Genomic DNA, 20818 nt, shown 5'->3' with positions numbered 1-20818 from the left:
TTTAATGAAAATAAGAAAATTTATTGTGCATGCAAGTCCTCAAATCATGAAGAGATTATTATGTGCGGACGTCGAATGCAGCTTTACATCCGTATATCAATCATGATGAGCCACATCAGCGATACTGAACTACGGTACTGTGCAGTACCGAGCCACAGGTTTAGGAATCATGACGGGATTCAACTTCCACACAGAATAATTTTTCCAAATCTTGGTATAATTAAAAAGTTTTGATACAATTTGCTTGCAATTAACAATAAGAGGAATTGGGATTTCTACTTGAGCTTATTATCTTCCTTATGTTTAGGGTTTTTCAACTTAAAGCTTTTGCAGCAGGACCTGAAGTCCTCGTTGTGGTCGTATAGTAATGCGATAAATCGGCGAGTGGATGTAAGATGGAGAAAGCCTCAACTTATAGCGCTGCAGAATCATGGCGAGAGCCACCTTGGCCTCAACCATGGCCAGACCTTGCCCAATGCAGAACCTCGGTCCCGCTCCGAATGGGAAGAAAGCTGTGCCACTGCCACCGCCGGCAGCTTTCCCCGCCATGGCCGCCGCCACGCCATTGGCAAACCTCTCTGGCTTGAAGAGATGCACGTCATCACCCCATATCTTACGATCCTGGTGGATGATGGTTGGGGAGATGTGTATCCCCATGCCTTTAGGAACGACAAGTTTGTTTCCTAATATGGAATTTCTGCTAACTGTTCTCATGATGTTGAGAACTGGCGGGTAGAGCCTCATGGATTCGTTCATGATCATCGTCATCTGCAACAAAACGAACAACATGATGAAATTCATATGGTAGACGTAAGAAAGTTATTACTCTGTTTTTTGGAAGGAAAAGGAGTACAGTAATTTCCATAACAGTATGAAAGTCAAGTCGAGTTGAGTGTTAGCACCATTGAGTTTGGCTCGTCTGTTGGAAAGAGAGCTCGAACTCGAGCTCAAAAGATGAGCTCGTCCCATTGTAAACGAGCTGGAGCCGGCTGCCGCTCGATTTCTCGCGCATTTCTCATTTCTCTGGTCCATTTTTTTCATTTTGCCGCACGTGTTCGTCCCGTATTTTGAAAAGTAAAAAGAATAGGATTTTTTTTTTAAACATGACATGGGACAGCAATTTTTTTTGGGAAAAACAAATAGTATTTTTTTATTATTATTATTTGAAAACTTCATAATTTAATTAATTAAATCATTTCGAGCTGGCCAGCTCGAATAAACGAGCTCGAGTTCAAGCTCGAGCTTGTGGCTTGATAAGCTCGACTCGCGAGCTATTTATCGAGTCCAGCTCGACTCTGCTCACGAGCCGGCTCGGCTCACTTACACTTCTAATCTAGGACTTCAAATATGAAATTTTAATAAAAAAATGCATTAATTATAAATAAATAAAGAAATTGAGAACCAACTGAAGCCTAAGATGAGAGATTTAGTTCCTCACCGTCTTTAACTTGGAAATACTTGCAGTGTCTTCTGAGGTTGGGCTTCGACCACCGAATATTTCCATGACCTCCAGTCTTGCTCTTTCTTGCCAATCCTCATTACTGGCAAGAAGAAGAGAGGTCCATGATAACATAGAAGCTGTGGTCTCTTGTCCTCCAAAATAGAAAGTCTTGCATTCATCAATAACATCCTCCATAGTGATTTTTCCTTCCTTATCAATCTCATGATGTGCGCTCATTAGTAGTCCAAGAAGATCATCGCCATAACCATCAATTTCTCCCTTCTCCTTCCTCTCTTCCCTTTTCTTCACAATTTTAAAAATGGATTCCCTAATGTCTTCCTCAATTCTGCTTGATTCAATGTCATCTCGATTTTGCATAAATTTTCTGTAACTCAAAGCAAAAAACAATGAGTTTTATGTTTTTCAAGGTCAAAACTATGATTTTTCCTTTATTTTATTCACTTACCTGAGAAAAGGAAGCTGGACTGTTTGAGAATTTTTTGCAACAATTGCAGCCAGTTGGTCAATTTTGGTGAATATGATCTTCCCTTCACTGTAGCTGGAGCCAAATGCGGACTTTGAAATGACTTCTGATGTCAGAATACTAAATTCTTTGAACAAATCCACCTCCTTGCCATCCAGTTCATCCCATTTTGTCAGAATAGACTCCACTGCAGCAACAATCCCAGTTATCATCCCCTGAAACAGTTATTCAGATTAATTTCGGCATGTTTTCCCGTATTTACTTTCAGAAAGGACTCTCTACATATACACAAAAAACCAATCATAAATACAGCCCAGCTTCTGATGTTTGATTCTTTCTTGTAATATTATTTTATTATTGATATATCATAAAAAAAAACTATCTTAATCGGGCACAAATTCCGAGGCAAAATCAAGGGTGAAATTTTAAAAATTAAATTCGGGATCATCTAAACTCCGATTTCAGCAAACTTATAGTCGAACTGAATGTCTCTAAAATACAAACTTAATGACACCAAATTCGGCCCAATCTGAGCTCAAATAAGTCCAAATCAAAGACTCAAAGTACATTTAGAAGGTTCAAATCATAATTTTGATTAACAAATAATTTTCAAACGTGACATGCTTATAATCAAATCCAGTAGCTTGACAAGACGGACCCAACAAGCCCAAGATCGCCAAATTCTAATAACATTAAGAAATTCAAATGCCCAATTAACGGTCGACAATCAGGGGATTCAATATTGGACGTCCATTCAAACCACGGCTAATTTATCATTGGTCTTCCTCCTATTTATTGGTCAAATCACTCTCAAAAAACTATAAATAAATTCCTCATTTTTCATATAGTGGAGACCCAACCAAGAAACAAGAAGAGAGGAAGAGAATAAAAAAGAGAAACTTGAGAATTGGTTTAGATATCTAAATAGCGTTTCCTCCTATCCAGGCCTTCCAAGAGAGTTTGAAAGTTTAACGGTCAACAAATTCGAATCTTACCTTAAGGCAATCTGCACGAAAGGCCTGAGCAGTCAACTTTCTCTGCCTTGCCCATTTCTCGCCTTTGGCCATCGCCACACCATCTCCTAGTAACTTCTTGAAGAACTTCGGCGTTTCACCTTTTGGGTAAACTCCATTCTTATCATTCAGTATCTCCTTAACTAGCTCGGCTTCTCCGATCACCAGCGTCGGCCTCAGCCCGTGCCATGTTAGAACATTCCTCCCTATTTTAATAAATTAACAGTAACGTTGCAGATGATATTTATGAACTGATTATGCCCTTTTTATAGACAACATGATGATACTTACCATATTGTTTGATCCAAGAATGTATGTGAGGTTGAACTTTGGGTAAGATGTCATGTGAAAGCTCCACGGATTTAGCCATGGAGTCCACCAACAACTTGGAAGCTTCTGCTGTGCTTCCATGGAAGAACTTGTAAGCAGGGCCCCTGATTCCTTGAGCCTCCATCATTTTTGTTATTCTGATAGGATCCCACCATGATTTCTTGAGAAATCCAAGGACTTTTACTGTTAAATAGGAGAGTATGAGAAGGCTTAGAAGAGGAAAGAAAGAGAAGCTCCTCTGTTCTTCCATGGATCAGTAAATAAGCTTGTAGAGTTGATGATATGATATTTCTTCATCTCTGACGGGTGTTATATATGCATTAAGTTGTATGGATAGAAAAGAAAAGCATCTTGATTTTAACGAATCTATTTTTTTCTCTCCCTTGCCTCTGTTATGTTTGCGGAGAAATCAATGTACTTATCTAAGTTTTTCACGAGAATTTTATATGAAACTAATATAAAAGGCTCACAAAAATTGTCCTTATTGTGTGTGTCTATATTTTATTGATTTCATTATTAATGTACTTTTCATAGATATGATCTTCATTCTTGAGCCGAAGCTCAAGATCTATAAGTTGGCTTGATAGTATTTTTTAAGAGATTTTTACTCTTTGGGTTTAATTTAGTAGGATAAAGTAATTTTATTACTATATTTTAATAATGAGATGATTTTAAATTTAATTTAATTTAATGTAAATTAAATTATAATTTGTAGAGATTTTTCTAAATTGTTTTATTCGAACTTAAAATATTTAAAATGAGATAAATCAGTAGAATAATTAAATTTAAGATTAGTTTAAATATTTTAATAATTAGTAGAAAATTTTAATTTCAAATTAATTTTCAATATAAACGTAGGAAAATAGTAAGTAATAAATGAATATAGTGTATGTGTGTGGGGGTATATATTAAGCAATATTCAAACCTCATTCTAACCACATAAGAATAATATTCAAATCTTGTTCTAATAATGTTTGAATATGATTTGAACATATATACCATAACAAAACAAACTATAACACAATAAATTATAATCACAACAATTATAACACATTTGATTATAACTATGACACTGCAAAGTGTAATCACAATAATCATAACACAGCATACTATAACTTTGATAGAGTATAGTGTAATATAACGACAACATATCACAACAGAGACTATAAATTTGATATAATAGAATATAATCATAATAGCTATAACACCTTATAATTGAATTTCCCCTCTTATATCTTAGGTGAGAATCTTAACCACTTAGCATTAATGAAGTCATTCTCTTCTTAATCAACTTTCTTTATCCAAGTATTGTACTCGGATCCGCCCCTGCAATAAATATCATATCTAATATGCTTTTATGGTTTAATTTTTAGTATGCAAATGATGTTCAAAACTCTTATTATAAGTTCATACTTTGCTCATTTTTAAACTTCGAGTTTTTTCATTCTTATTATAAGTTCATAATTTTTCATTCAAAATAGAATTTATTTATTATTTTGATTTTCTTAGGTAAGTCTTTCTCTAATTAATGTTAATCAATAATAATGTGGAGATATTTATGATTTTGATAAAGATTTTAAAGCTAGTCTTCTAAAAGTATATGCATATTTTGGCATATTACACATTTTTTTTCAAATATTACAAAATAAAGTTCACATCACTCCCCATACATTTAATAATCTCTGAAATTAATTATTTTCTTAATGTTTGATGGTTGTCAAGTGGAGAGAGTGTGAGAAACGGAGAGGATTAATTATTTTCTTAGCGTTTGTCATGCAAGGAGATAGAGAGAGATTACAATGCATCAATTTATGATTAAGATTTCATTTGGAATAGCTTTTTTACTACTTTTTTAAATGACTTTTTAGTTCACAAATTCCTTAAATTAGTAAAAAAGCTGCGGTCTAAAGCTGTCCCAAACAAAGCCTGAGCTTTATTTGGGATGATTTTTTTTTTTTTTAAGTAACTTTTTAGTATATAAATTAAAAATTTTATACTAAAAAAATATTTTAAGAATCAATAAAAAAACATCACCTCCACCTCTCCATTGTCACCATTGTTGTGTTGCGAGGCAGACAATTTCTTTGTCGAACTTCTTCAAAAATAAGGTTATTACAAACAAACCACTGAAATTGCTTTTATTGACATCGTACAAAAAACCCTTTTTATTTTTTTTTTTAATTCTATCAGTGATTAAAATTTAACAAGTTGTTCCCATTTTAAACGCTACTAAAAAAATCTTATAATATATAATTTTTAAGTTGGAGGAAATTTAAATTCATTGATTAAGTTAGATGCTAATTTAAACTTTCAATCTCCACTTCAAATTAAAATATAAAATTGCATTTTGGAATGAAGCACTAAGTTGATAGCAATTTGTGGATGGCGATGTTCCATTATTTTCTGAATCATCTTCTTCAGATGTTTTTTGCATCTGACTTGGGCTTGGTTTGGAATGACTTTCTTACTGCAAAATTTTAAATTTTTATACGAGAATGCAGCTTTAAGAAGTTGTAAGAAAGCGTCCCAAACAAAGCCTTAGTTGTTCGAAGATGTTGGATTCAATATTATACGTGAAGAAAAAACAAAGAATTGTCGATTAAAGGATCTCTTTGCATGTTTGAGGATTCTAGAACGAGGCACTATCAAAAAATCTTAGGGGGACTGAATTGATAGTATGAGATCATATAACACTATCCCACAAGACCCTCTAGTTATAGGAGCGGACCATGTGCTACCAAAAATGCATTTGTTATGTTAGGATAATCACTCTTGTAGCAAGAGGTCAAGCCACTAGTTGTCCACTAGGTTAGAACTATTGGCAAGTTCTTATAAGATGGCGAATATCATTGGCGAGTTCTCTTTGTGAGAAGAATTATCTGCTAGGATAGTATCTTGGACAAACAGGTGTGATCTTCGAGTTGAGATAATTTGTTAGGCCAATAACTTTTATGCATTTGTTATTTGATAATGAGAAAATAAATACAAGTAAAAGAAAAGAATCAAAATGATACATTGACTATTTATAAAAGATCAAAATAATCATCAGCTATATTAAATGATTATTTTGACCCCTCAACTCCTTAAAGAGGAATCAAAATAGTCCCCCCTTGGATTATTTTTTTAAGACTTAAGAGACCAAAATGTTACTAAGCGAAGCATTCACTGAATTACACAATTTGGCATGTTGATTTGCAGAGTTTGGTGATCGAGCTCTTTAAGCTGGTTGTATTTGAGGAGAAATTTATATCTTTACCATAAAGAAACTCTTACAAAAACCTACATCATAAATGTTAAAACAATAAAAGGAAGATATGTAACACTTTGTATATTTGATGAATTTAATAACACGTCAGGTTCCATTGATAATCAGAAGTATGCAGAAGACATCCATATGGATGGCTTATCATAATTTATTAGCTCTAAGGGATTTTTATAATGGGATGCTTGACATTTGAAGATAACAATGTTTAAGCGCTCATTAGTAAAATATATCAAGTTGCTTTATTTTTTTATATGTTCAGTTTTTGTAATGTTTAGGTTATAGAGTGGTTATATTGATTTAGATTGATATAGTTTCAAAAACACTACTAAATTCAGCATGAATTTTAATAGAATTTTCAGACTTTCAAAACATTTAAAGATGTGTCAATCTATGAAGATAATACAAATCACACCTTCTAAATCATACAAATCACACCTTCTTGATGAAGAGAGAAGTGCAAGTTGGTATCAACTCTTCGGGAGAATTTGATGGTATCGGTATGGTTGGTCAATGAAATATGAGGTGTATATATCAATGTCGCTTTCCATGAGCTGAACATTGAAAAAAGGAAAGACCAATAAAATAGAAAATTTGGCTATTGGCGACTATGCTAGCCAACCCATTCATGAAGAAGTTCAAAATCTATTGGAGGTTAGATTCATTCAGAATACAAAACTCAGAATGGATCTCAAATATGATGATGTAATATAAATAAAAAGGGGTAGAATATTGAGGTCTATTGATATAGCAGGTCATCTAGATGATGATAATCAAGACAAAAAAGTCAGCTATAAGAGCTAATACCCAAGCCCAAGGAAAAGATAAAATAAAATTGGGAATAGCCTAACCAATGGCCCAATAAAGACTCGGTAGCTTTAAATATTTTAAATATAATTTTTTTTTATCTAGAGACTTATATAATCATCCACGATATGATTAGGTACACCGCTTACTCCGCCGCAATGGCTTCCCCAGCAAAATCCATCCATTACTCCTCCCATCACACGTTATTGTTATCATCATAACCGTTATATTACACGTACCTCTTAGCAAATGAATCTTAGTTCAAACTAATAATTAAACAAAGTTTGAATTCAAACCAATTTCATTCATGAGTCATGACGAAATCCAATTTCTACACCTGATAAAATTAATATTTTTAAACAATATAAGAGAAAAATAATCATAATAGAGAAAAAATATATATACATCAATATATATTTTGTTATTAGGAGTTCTAATGATAGTATCTTTTTCACACATGATGAAGTAAATTTTGGATCAAAATCCAATTTAAACTAGGAACCTAAAAGTACATATTTTAGTCATAGCTCTTGACACATAACTAAGAACATATAACAAGATTGATCTTTCAAATAAATGTAAATTGGACTAGTCTTGTCATTCCTACTAATATACTAATCTAAACTCCTCATCATTCCACCATAAACTCATGAACACCTCTATAAATATTAAACTAAAGATCAATAGCCATTGCTAGCCTTTAAGATCACCAGAAGGTGACCCACCATCATCATTTATGTTGATGATCTCTATTAAAAAGTAAATAATTGTAGAGGTGCCAACCTTTAAAGATAATATAAATGAAGTGTGAAGAGCGAGTTGGTCTCAACTATTAGGGAAAATGTGAAATTATTTGTATGGCCGGCCGACAATATAGTAGGTTTAGATATCAATGTTGATTGCCATAGGATAAACATTGAAAAAAAAAAAAAAAAGTGGGGCCATGCCAATAAAATAGAAGATTTAGCTAGTTACGACTACATTGGTCAATCCCATTTGTGAAGATGATCAAAAGCTTCTGGAGGTTAGATTCATTCAGGAGATACAGTACCCAAAATGGGTCTCAAATACGATGTTGGAACAAAAGACAAAGGGCAAATGGTAGATGAGTATTGACTTCATCAACTTAAACTTAGTCTATCCTAATGATAGCTATCCGTTGTTATGAATTGATGCTCAATTTTGATTTGCAATCGGCTACCCTATGAAGAGTTTTTTAGGCATCTTCTTTAGATAGAATTAAATCAAAATGCACCTGATTGACTGGAAGAAGACATTGTTCATCACAAGTGATAGAATGTAATGTTACAATACAATAGCCTTTAGTTTTAAAATATATAGATGTCGCATGCAAAAGGATGGTGGATTTATATTTTTCGAGATCATAAGGGGTACAATATCAAAGTCTAACCTAATGATCTCCTATTAAAAAGTAAAACTTTAGAACAACATATTGAAGATCTCAAACAAGTTTTTTACTCTTAAATGTACAAAACGATGCTAAACCCTTTGAAGTGCATCTTTGGAAGCAGAACAAAGAAATTTTTTGGTATTTTACTAACTCTTGAAGTTATTAAAATGAATCAAAAGAAATTAAAAGCAATTCTTGAAATGCCTTCACCTAGAAACCCAAAAGGCTTATAGCGACTTCAAAAGTTGACTTCAATTGTTGAAAGTTGAGGAGAGACTTCAATTGTTGAGAGGAGCGAGTTCGAAGAAGTGCTAATCACTTTTTCGTGAACGAAGATTGTGAACTCAACTTTCAACAATTGAAGTCGCTCCTCTCTTAGCCGCCTCTACTTTCCGTAGCTAGGGAAGGACTTCCTCTTTTATCTTAGAGTCAACGAGAATGTAATGAGCTTGGTCCTCATCTTAAAAAAAAAAAAAGAAGAAGAAGAAATGGTGGCTAATCTTTTATGCAAGCAAAATTCTGCACCAAGCCAAGTGTGACTTGGTTGGGTACTTGATGTTGGGTGCTATTTTGGCAATAACCATTATACTCTGAATCAATTCAAACAGGATTGGCTTTTTTGGCAGTAAAATAACCGATAAATAGGGCCCTCCAAGTGATCTAAAGATTTAGATTTTATTTGGAACAACTTTCATTATAAGAAAAACTTACATGTGAATGGATTTGCAATACTGAATAATATATAATCTTCAACAACAACAACGATTATTTATAATTTATTAATAAAATATCATCATCTTCCATTGAAATTTTCATTTACAACCATATTACATCAAACCAACATCAAAGCTTTATTCTTCATTCATTCATTTTAAAAAAAAAAAAAACAGCCAGATGAAGCATATTAAAAAAACAGAAATGATCAAGCCAAAAGCCAGAAATCTTTGTGTCTTCTTGTAGTGATCAAAAAACCACCTCCTCTTCTGCTCTTTCTTCGCACAGCTAAAGTCATGCACGAAGAGTTCTGCACGCAGTAGTCCACAACACTACCTGATGCCAATCTATTCCCACCAGCCCAAATCATAAGCAGCCTCCAGGTAATAGATCTCTTCTTCTGCCCCAAAACCAGTAAGGAAACCCCCTGCTTCCTCGCCTCTTCCACGATCGTCGGTCCTAGATCTTTTCCTTCAACCAAATAGAGCTCAACAACCACCTGAAATGGATAATTCAGAATCATTTTACTTGCTGCCAGTTTACATGCGAGCTGCCATAGCAGAGATTGCTACATAATTTGTATTTTCTATGAAGGTTATAAGGCATTTGTTTTGAAGTACATATGGTGTCGTTGCAAAAGAAAAACAGTAAACATAACCAATAGTAAAAACTGATAATATGCTATTGTCTCCTTCTTATTATAGTTCCTATGCATATTTGATATTCTCCTTAGGTGTACCTTCCGTTTTTATATCAAGCAAAATAATAGAAAAGGATATGATCTATACTATAGTCTAAATGTAGATAATAAAGCTGCAAATACTAGTAAAGGTAAATAGTGGTAGTGGAGTGTGTGTTCTACAATGAGGAATATGGTTGTGGCGTCGGTGTTTATCAGCATTCTAGTTATAAGAGCATTAAATATTTTTTTGCAAGCAACAAAATGAGCCATCTTGAAAAAATGATCTACAACTACTATGATTGAATCAACCCCCTTTTTGGTGCATGCCAGTTCTAGCACAAAATCCAAACTGAAATCTTCCCAAATTGGGGCCAAAAGAATCGTTGTTGAAGTATGTACAACCCCATGTTTTGACTGTTTCCTTTCTACATTTGGCAAATGGGACGTCTATTCACAAACCTTGTAATATCTCATCTAAGTTGGGGCCAAAAGAATCGTTGTTGAAGTTGCTCCAGTGTTTTTTCACGTCCTAAATGGGTAGCTAGACCACCACCGTGTAATTCCTTGTGTAGTTGTTGACGCCAAGAAGATGCAGGAATACATAGTGAATTACCTTTGAATAAAAATTCATGCCTGAGTGTGATTCACCATATAGTCAGGCCTTCCGAACACCTTTGTCATGGTCCCATGAAGTCTTTATCTGTGTCAACAACTGCTTGGAACCATTGTCAATCAGTAGGTCACTCACTTTGTCATTAATGGTACATCGCGTTCTGAATATAGCATTTTGCTGAGAATAAACTGGTTGTTTAGATGCTAACAGCAGCTTTTGAAGCACTTCCTCTCCAAGTCTTCTGGTTCAGCAACAACCTCGTTGTCTTGGGAATCTCCTTCCAACAGTTGTAATTAATGTCAATTCATGCATTTGTTTGACTTGTGGCTTGGCTGAAAACATCTAAAACATTTAAGGTTGGATGGCTTAGCATGTGGATTGTCCTTCATTGGTGCCTTTGTTCAATTTCGGAATTTGTTTTCAGGGTTCTGGTTGTTGGCGGTAATTGTTGCAGGTGCATTTTGAATAGCTTATGTCGTAATTTGAGCTGGTGTTTTATTACTGTCTATTGAATACTCCCTGTGACTTCGACGGGTAAGGCTGTGAGAGTGTCTTTGAGCTTTAATTTCGCCTTCAAAGCAAAATTTACATCTTGTGATAGTGACCGAATAGAACTTAACTCGAGTTTGTCTTGGATGACATCCTTCAAACCTCCAATATAACAGGCTACCATTTGGTGTTCAGATTCATTTAAATTGTTGCGGGCATTAAGTTTGTAAAACTCTTTTGTATAATAACTAATACTTTTATTCCCTTGAGTGCAATGCTGATATCGTAAGTGCGACATCTATTTGAAATCCATTTGAAGAAAGTGCCTCTGCAGCATTTGTTTCATTCGGTACCAGCTGATGATGGGATTGTAGTACTTGCTGCCACCAAGCACACGCTCCTCCTTTCAATCTGCACATATTCAAAAAATGTTTCAACATCTCTTTCCCAATCGAGATAATCTTCAATGTAGAGTCACCCATCAAAGAATGGAATATCAAGTTTTACACAGAATTCTCCCTAGTGTTGTGACTGTCCCCTGAGTCTCCATTGGGAGTCATAATAATGCGGCTAATCCCTGTCTGTTGAGTCTAATACTTATACACGTTGTTGTAAGTCACCTTCTTCCTCCTCTGAATTAGAGATTTCTAGATAGGGTGTTGCAGGTCGCCTAAAGTTTCGCTCCCTAAGGTTAAGTGTCCATAGAGCTGGTGTGGTTGCCGGCATAACCAGTTGTGGGTTACTGTTGATGGTCTTGACTTGATTAAGTTCTTATCATATTTTAGCAGAGAACCTGAAAAAATTCTACAGCAAGTCCTTCAATTTGTTGTGTAAGATTGGCTTGTGCTGCCCACAAAGCCTCTAGACTCCAATCGCCGTTAGGAGCCAGCTGCCTACTGGTTTCTACCATTTTCCCCAGCAACAAAGCTCTGATACCAATACGGCGTGGTAGCAAAAGAAAAATAGCAAGAACAAATAAAACCAGTAAGCATAACCAAGAGTAAAAACTGATAATATGTTATCGTCTCCTTCCTATTGCAATTTCTATGTATACTTTGTATTCTTCCTAGGAGTATCTTCCATTTCTATATGAGGCAAAACAATAGAAAATGATATGATCTCTACTATAGTCAAAATTTAGATAATAAAGCTGCAAATAGTAGTAGAGGTAAATAGTAGTAGTGGAGTGTATGTTTTGTAATGAGGAATGTGGATGTGATGACCCACATCAACATGATAATGCTTTTGCTTAGTAAAGGAAATTATTTATAATAAAATAAATTATTATCTTGCAAAAAAAAAGAATAAATGCTTTATAAAACTCGGTGGGGTTGGGGGTGCCCTTACCCTCCTTAGTTTGAGATAAAGTCTTATTGTTATGGTTAATATTAAAGCTTCAACTTGAATTTTTTTTTAATAGTTATGTATTTATGAAAAAGGCTTGATAAGAAAGTATTAGAAATGGTTTTTTTTATTATATTTAAATGAGAATTTAACCTTTAATAGGACACAATGAAGAAAACATATTCATATAGCCGACCCCACGTAGTAGAATAAAGATTTGTTGTTGTTGTTATATTTGGGTAAATCTTTATACTCCTTATTTTAAAGTATGATTTAGCCGGTGCTTACGGGCATAAAATTGACATATTCTAAGCACATGTGATTAGTAAAACATAAGAGATCGGTATACAAAGACAGTGTGTCAATATATAGATATTTTTTAAATAAGGTGGAGCTCAATTTCTTCATTCAAGTTTTTTCTTTCAAAGTCAAGGGTAAGATAAGGATGAAGTTTGGGAAAGATATGGAGTCAAGAATAGCTGTCATTTGTTTATTTTATGAGTGGCCTATAGGTACATCGATAAAGAGAAGAAGACAGGAGTCGAATGACTTGTCTGAGAATATATATATATATATATATATATAAATATATAAAAGATTTGACTTTATACTTAGGTTTTAATTTATTGAGTTCATGGACAAATCAAAGAGAGAGAGAGAGAGAGAAGATGAAAGGGATAGAAATTAGTAAGATAAACTAAGATAGGAAAAATGTTTGAGTGAAGAAATTTTTTATATCCTTATCCTTACCAATCTATAGACAAGTAGAAACTCTCACTTAATGTGGCCATGAATCCTTGTCTTAATTTCGAATGTTTTCTTTATAGGTCATATTTCTCATACTTATTGCTCTTCATTGCCCTTATGGAATTTTTCTTCAATACTTATGCAAGTATGAGAACTAGGCTTTAAGTTTCTAAGAGAAAAATGGGAATAATTATAACCTTAGTCATCTTTGAATTAGGTTGAAGCTTTGTATTGTGAATCATATTCCCAGCTTTAAGAGGTACGTAATCTTAATTGGGCAACTAAGTGAAGAAGGCTGCATCACTATATTTGTTTATATTTGGAAGATGACCAAAACTTTTATGGTGATAGCATGCGTAAGTAAAGTGAAACTTTTTACATTACATCAAATATTAGAGCAATAGGAGCAACTGTAAATATAAATGTTGATTAAACTAAAGGAGTAATGTAGTATAAATACTTTTTTAAGCACGAACTGATAAGGTAAAGGTAGGAATCGTTAAACAAATGAAATTTCAATATCAGGAAGAACAGCTGAGTTATGGGCCAAGGTCATCATCTAATGCATAGAATGTTAGCTAAAATGTTCCTTAGGGATAATTGATTCAATTTGTTTCCTATTTCTAGAAAGTTCTAGGGATTTCTATTGGATTATTATAAATAGAATGGTTGTATGAGGTAGATAATGAATAATATTTTTGGAATTAATAGCATTTAGCTATTTTGCTCTTAGAGTTGTTAGTATTACTTTCTTTGATGATTTCTCTCTACATCAGTTGGTATTAGAGCCACGTCAACCCTTGACGACGATCGGGACTTGGGATGCTTTGAGGAAACAATGGATGAAGTTGGGATGTCGACGATGTTCGAAGCCTCCACCAGTTGGCAACCATATTGGCAATTCTACACATCCACCGCTAGCAACCATACCAGCAAATAAATCTTCTGACAACCATACCAGAATGAATCGATTGATGACAATCATAGCATCGGACATCTTCCAGTGACACTCGCCTTCGATCCATCTCTATCTTGCGACCCTGTACAGCCCGCTCGCGATCTGCGAGCCTGCACCCATCTTCGACCTACTCCGTTCCCACGCGTGACCGGCTCCAAAGCCTATTTTCCTCTTTGAACCAAGTCTACCCGAACACAGCCATCCCACATGCACTTGTCACGCTCCGATTATCTGCCCTAGCCTGCTTGATGCCCTTCCGCTGCCAATTCAAACCTCACTGCACTTCTGGAGAAAGTCAGATACCCATATCTAAACTCTCTCAGCAGCACCAACCACGCACTCCGACTCTGCTCGACCAACCCATCTACTGTCTCGCATGAATCCGACCCCTCCACGAGACCTTCATTCCACTTGACCAACCACACTCCCACTTCACGCGATTCCGATTCTGATTCCTCTCTTGCTCCAGCACTTCCGCTTTGACGTATCCCCCAACTCCGCCCCGTACTCTATTTTCTTTGTATGGGAGGAGAATGATGCAAAGCATCTTAGTTAAATGATCCTTAGGGATAGCTGATTTAGTTTGTTACCTATTCCTAGAAAGTTCCAGGGATTTCTATTGGATTATTATAAATAGAATGGTTGTATGAGGTAGATAATGAATGATATTTTTGGAATTAATAGCATTTGGTTGTTTTGCTCTTATGAGCTGTTGGTATCACCTTCTTCGATGATTTTTCTCTACATCACCATCAAGTTGCCAAAGCTATCGTTGAGAGACTATGGCGACATCTCTTCGCAGGGGCTTATACACTAAGAAGTTGAGACAAGGAAATTCTCTTCTAAGAAAAGCATCAAGAGGAAACTTTACAATACATTGTAGGACTCATAGCCCGAGGCGAATTTGAGAGACCTAACTTGTAGCAGCTACACGATTTGACCCTACAAGGTAACTTAGAAGCTCGCTTATAGTCCGGTGGTTGATAAATTATCACATCACTAGGAAAATGTAAAGAAAATTTATATGAATCTATTCCCTCCTGGGAAACTAGTTGATCTAGTTATCTCCCGTGGCTACCTCCTGCTCAACTTACTTTGTTGGAGGAATCATATAAGTCATCAGATCATCCTGTACAAAAGGGAAGTTTCTTTTATAATAATACATTTTGAATTCACTCACTAAATTATTTTATGTAAATTAACATTTAGCTTGGCAGGGGAAACCGTTGTTCAATTAGCAAAGCCATCGACTTAATTGGGGGTCCATTCATGGGAACTGTAGGGTCATGAGCATAAGCTATTTCATCCATTGCAACCTCTTGAGAAACTACTACTTCAAGATTTTCTATTACTTGCTTCACCTTCTGCCAATCTCACCTTTTTTATTGGCGAATTACCAGTTTTTGCCTTTCTTCTCATCCATCTAATCACTTCGGTTTAATATATATATATATATATATATAGGAAGCTCTTCAAATACTCTAGAGAATCAAGAATTTAAATCTACATCCAAATATCTTAAAGACGTGGCTCAATCGAAGATGGCCCAACTCAAGGCAACTCTATATTAAGAATTGGGACAAAAAAACTAGCCAAGATCATAATGAATTTGTCGAAAGCACGGTGAACTTGCCAAACTTATAATGAACTCATAAGATCATATATAGCTCAACGCTTATCCTAGCATAATTCTCCAAGCTCTTAAGGATACTCGCCCAACCACAAAGTCTACTCAGTGGCAACTCGTTCAAATAAGCTCGGGGCTTCATTAGTTCATCCGACTAGATCATGCAAGTCTACGACTTCAACATCAAGCTGTCAATTTCAATCAATAATATACTCAGTTAATTGTCCACATGTACTTTTATATAAATTAGGCTATGCACCTCATGTATTTTCTTATTTTATATACAACTTAAAAGTAATTTTTCCTATAACGCTCAAACCTTGGTGATGTGGAACATATTAGTTAAAGCATTTCTTTGGATTAGCTTATCTTAGTTTGTTACAAGTTGTTACATGTTTCTATAATCTTCTAGGTGTCTCTAGTTTTCTACTTGCTTATTATATATAGATTGTGCAATAGGAAGGAGGGATGGAATGATATATTAACCTCTTTGAAGCTTTAAGCTTGAGTTTATCATTGTTCTCTAGAGTGGGATTAAAATCCTTCAAGCGTCATCATCTTCCAACGATCCAACCCACATCAGTTGGTATCAGAGCCTGGAGCTTATGAAGATCGATGGGCTGCAGAAGAAGGTGGACTGTCAACGACGATAGAAGCCGAAGAATAAGAATGGAGGTTGACGATGATCGAAGACGAGGAAAATGGACTGGCGACGATGATCCAAGCCGTATTGCCTTCTATCAAGCTCAAGTGAAGGCATCACTTGATCGAGTAGACAAAAACCTTAATCGGATAGACAAAAACCTTCGATTCATAAGGAGAATGTGAATGTCGTCGTCAACCATACCGGCATCTTCATCTTCGCTCCTCTCATCCGCTTCACGTGAACCACACCAGTTCAGAAATAAACTCGCCGTGGATGACTACTACCCTCTGCTCGAGCTTCCTCTCTGGTGGCGCGATCTCCGTTCCAACATCCTTTGCCAGATTCGCAAATTCCGTATGCTTCGTCTCGCAAACAGACCCGCAATCTTGATCCGCTCTAGCTCAATTCCGCTCCAATAGACACATCTCCGGGAGTGGGATACTCATCAAATCCTTCTGTCACCCAAGTCTTCCATCCACCATAACTCTCAAACTCGCATGACGGCATTCCCATACCTGGCATTCAACCCGATCCCACCGCTGCCACTCCGCCATTGCCGCCCGCACCGACAAAGCTCCCACCCCCGCTCCCACTCTGCTCTCGCGATCTCGCTCCAAGTGTTGAGCCTGATCTCTCACAAGACAATTCCAGTTCTTCATCCCACAATCCGTCTGTCATTGACGAGGGAGAGCGATTCGTCACAGCTTGTTCCTATTCCGACACCGCGATCGGCACTCGCCCAGTCACATTCCGCTCCGGCAATCACTTGAAGCAGGTGTCATCAGAGGAGATTGAGGATGCTCATAAAGAGGAGTGGAATGCTCCAAAACCACGACACGCATCTCTTCTGAAGGGCGCTTTGAATTCCGAAATTCCAAATGAGTAGAAGTCTGAGCTCTTGGCTTCGTTGGTGCCACATGATGGGAAACCCTGTATTTCATCAGCAAGTATTATTGGACACCCTTTGAAGTCAAGTGGATTCATCAATCAGGAGATGTCATAGAATGGAGATGAAGATGAGGGAAAGGATTTTCGGTGGTCGCCAGATCCGAGAGGAACCACTCAGCTTCTGATCCCGCTCCCTCATCATTTTCTTTCATGTTCTAGTCGAATGATAGGTCTCTCTTATCAATCTAAGAAGGGTTATATTGGGATCGAGTATTATGGATGCACGGTTATCATTAAAATACTTCATGTTGGGGTTCACCTGAGGCAGCTTCAATCTATACAAGATCTTCCAGAGACAGAAACTAAAGTTGTTGAACTACTCAACCAGTTTAAGGCCGGACTGTGTTACTTGGACTTGATGACATTGACATATTTAAAGGGAATGACTTAAAGCTTCTCGCAATGGAACAGTTTCTTGTGCAGCAGCCGGAGTGGGTTTCTGCCTCCATTATTACAATGCTCACTCTTTGGGACAGGCATGAGTTCCTTAGCTAGAGAAAGCATTGTAAGAGTTGTTGTCAACACTCTCCATCTCCTTGATCTTAGCCTGCAGGTTTCATTATTTAAGAGGTTTCTTCTTACGGCGAGAAACTTGAGGGCAGAGTCAAACATCAAGCATGCTTTGGGAAGCATTAGTCATGCAGTTATCTATGTAGATTTTTCTTGCAAAGGAAAGTGTGCTTAGTGGTCAGAAACCTCTTCCAGGGATAGTCATTACTTCATTTTTTGAACGTTTAAGAATGTATGATGATATAAACTGTATATCAAGTAAAAGCGTGTTTAGGTGGAACTCATTGCTTCACTTGTGGAAAGCTATTTCCAACTATCTCTGTCACTGCTTGAACATAAAAATTATGGTATTGAGAGCAGAGTTATTGGTGCATTGGCTTATGGAACTGACTATGGCGCACTAAATTGGACAGAATCAGCCTTGGAGGTTGTGGAAGTATGCAGACCTTGTGTTATGTGGGACTGTGATGGGAAAACTTATATTATAGATTGCTATTTGAAGTTGCTTGTTAGACTTTGTTATATATATGATACAATAGGTGGTGCTTCTCACCATCATATTTTGAATGAGACGAGACTATGAAATTTACAGCTACAACTGCTCAAAGATCTTTGTGTAGTTAATACACCAAGGATCTGTACACGTTTGATTTGGTCTATTGCAGAACACTTTGATCTTGAAGGGCTGAATCCACCTCTAGTTGATGATCTAGAAGATCCTCTGAACATCCTTATTTCAAATATGCCAAGGTACTAACAGACTTCAAGATGTCCAGGTTGTCCTACTCTATGTCCAACGTTTAGGATCAAGGAATGCAAGGGCTGGCAACCTTCTGATTTCTACCTATGGAGGAATGCAAATTTGTGGAAGGTCCAAGGTATTCATCATCTAATGAATGAGCTTGCAGACATGCATCGAAGACGCAAAATCTTCGACCTTGGAGGATTGATTATGATGTTCATCTCCCGATGACGCGTCTCGACGGAGTTGAGCTCTTTTCAAGCAAGGGGAGAATGATGTGGAACATATTAGTTAAAGCATTCATTTGGATTAGATTATCTTAGTTTGTTACAAGTTGTTACATGTTTCTAGAATCTTCTATGTGTCTCTAGTTTTCTACTTGCTTATTATATATAGATTATGAAATAGAAAGGAGGGATGGAATGATATATTAACCTCTTTGAAGCTTTAAGCTTCAGTTTATCCTTGTTCCCTAGAGTGGGATTAAAATCCTTCGAGCGTCATCATCTTCCAACGATCCAACCCACATCACTTGGCCTGAACATATAAAAAGGTGGTTCGTGGCAAGATTTGGACACAAATTTGGATATTCAAGTCTACAACTCTATCATCAAGTAAAATCCAAGAGCCTCTCTTTAGATTCACTATAACTCCTTTTCTCTCTACTTTCTATTTTATTTTTACCTCGTGAATCTTGCTAGTAAAGTTCTGATATTTCCCATGGACAATAACACTGAAATTGTACAAATCTTAGTGTATAAAAATATAATTTCTCCATGTACTCTCTCCTAAGCTAAAATTTCCCCCTCAACAATCGTTCATTTGTGATTATTTTCTAAATATAAACCAGTAGCTAGTAAATATTACCTCTGGTCTCTTAGATTGGCAAATGGTCTTCATGCTCTGTAGAACCTCATAACTCTTTGGATCTCTCTCCCATGGAGACTGATCTCCTCCTACCTTATACCAAAATCAACATTAATGGTCATAAATCAAACAAAAATTAAAATCTAAGGGCTTAATCTAAATTTCATAAAAATAAATTTAATAACATCATTTTTTTAAATGTGTGTAACATAAATTTTAACTAATTAGTTCTATATTATACTCCTCTCAAAATAAATCTAACAGCTACAAAACTCATTTTGATCAAAACTTTTTTCCTCTTTTGGTTACTTGTAAATGGATTAAAGAGTGAAATAATCAAATTTCAAAAAAAGTTTGATGATATTTTACATTTTAAAACAAGTGATGGTTTTTTAACTGTATAAAATAAATTTATTATTTTTAAAGTATTTTCAAACTTCAGATATTAAAATAGTTCTTAAAAAATCTCACCTTGCTTCGATGCAGGCTTTGAAACCTTTAGCAGAACAAGACAGTCATTACTCTGCAAAGCATGAGACAGAGCCCAAAGCAGAGCACTCTTCGCCTCCGTGCTCGAGTCCACCGCCACCATGACTCGCCGCCTTTCCGCCGTGACCTCACTGCCGCCATCAACCTTCTCAGCATCAGCAGCGACCGCCGGAACGGGGTTGGAGCCCACCGGCGGTGAACGGACTCTGACCCGAGTCGCCACGCGGCTGAGGCAGAAGCTCGGAAGCTTGGAGCTAGCCCGACCCATGATCTCAAACAAGTCTGAATAGAAGAAGAAGAAGAAGCCAGTGAGCGAAGAAAAGCTGAAAAGGAAGGAGACAAGAACTGGGCAGTAGTAGCTACTCTGTTACCTTTTTCTGTGCTCAGGGTCCTTTTTAGTTGTCCGTTGCCGGAGAAATTATTTGCTGAATTAAAGCTGATTTGGTAGAAGATTTAAGATTTTTATTATTATTTTTTTTTTTTTGGAAAAATTAGGGGCCTAAGCCCATATATTACCAAAAGAGGAAGATTACAAGTAAAAGAGATAATGTGTAAAAACTATCCATCATAAGTAAAACAAAACACTTATGAAGGTTAAAAGAAAGAAACCCCAACTATACCACCCATACAAACAAAAGACTATTGAAAAACCAAAATTGTGGTACGTGAAACTAAAATGAAACTTGAAGAAAAG

At 36.0% G+C, this 20818-nt stretch overlaps 2 protein-coding genes across 2 annotated transcripts; both read right to left on the bottom strand.

Annotated features, from left to right (window-relative positions):
* Nucleotides 1–318: 318 nt before the first annotated feature.
* LOC110095600 (cytochrome P450 CYP749A22-like) lies at nt 319–3518 on the bottom strand. Its single transcript, XM_028698708.1, has 5 exons — nt 3230–3518; nt 2921–3144; nt 1908–2140; nt 1439–1739; nt 319–768 (listed from the first exon to the last, which is right to left on the bottom strand). Exons 1-5 carry the CDS (start codon nt 3516–3518, stop codon nt 319–321), a joined length of 1497 nt encoding a protein of 498 aa, XP_028554541.1.
* A 6033-nt stretch (nt 3519–9551) lies between these two features.
* Nucleotides 9552–20554, bottom strand: LOC110095589. The gene is made up of 4 exons (XM_020821190.2): nt 20496–20554; nt 20107–20406; nt 19636–19724; nt 9552–9961 (listed from the first exon to the last, which is right to left on the bottom strand). The coding sequence occupies exons 2-4, from the start codon at nt 20390–20392 to the stop codon at nt 9671–9673; spliced, it is 666 nt and encodes a 221-aa protein (XP_020676849.1). The 5' UTR covers nt 20393–20406; nt 20496–20554; the 3' UTR covers nt 9552–9670.
* Between the last annotated feature and the right edge of the window lie 264 nt (nt 20555–20818).

This window comes from Dendrobium catenatum, unplaced genomic scaffold (genome assembly GCF_001605985.2).
Source record: "Dendrobium catenatum unplaced genomic scaffold, ASM160598v2 fragScaff_scaffold_1125, whole genome shotgun sequence".
Lineage (NCBI taxonomy): Eukaryota > Viridiplantae > Streptophyta > Magnoliopsida > Asparagales > Orchidaceae > Dendrobium > Dendrobium catenatum.
Note: the sequence above shows the minus strand (reverse complement) of the source record. Positions and strands in the feature narration are given on the sequence as shown.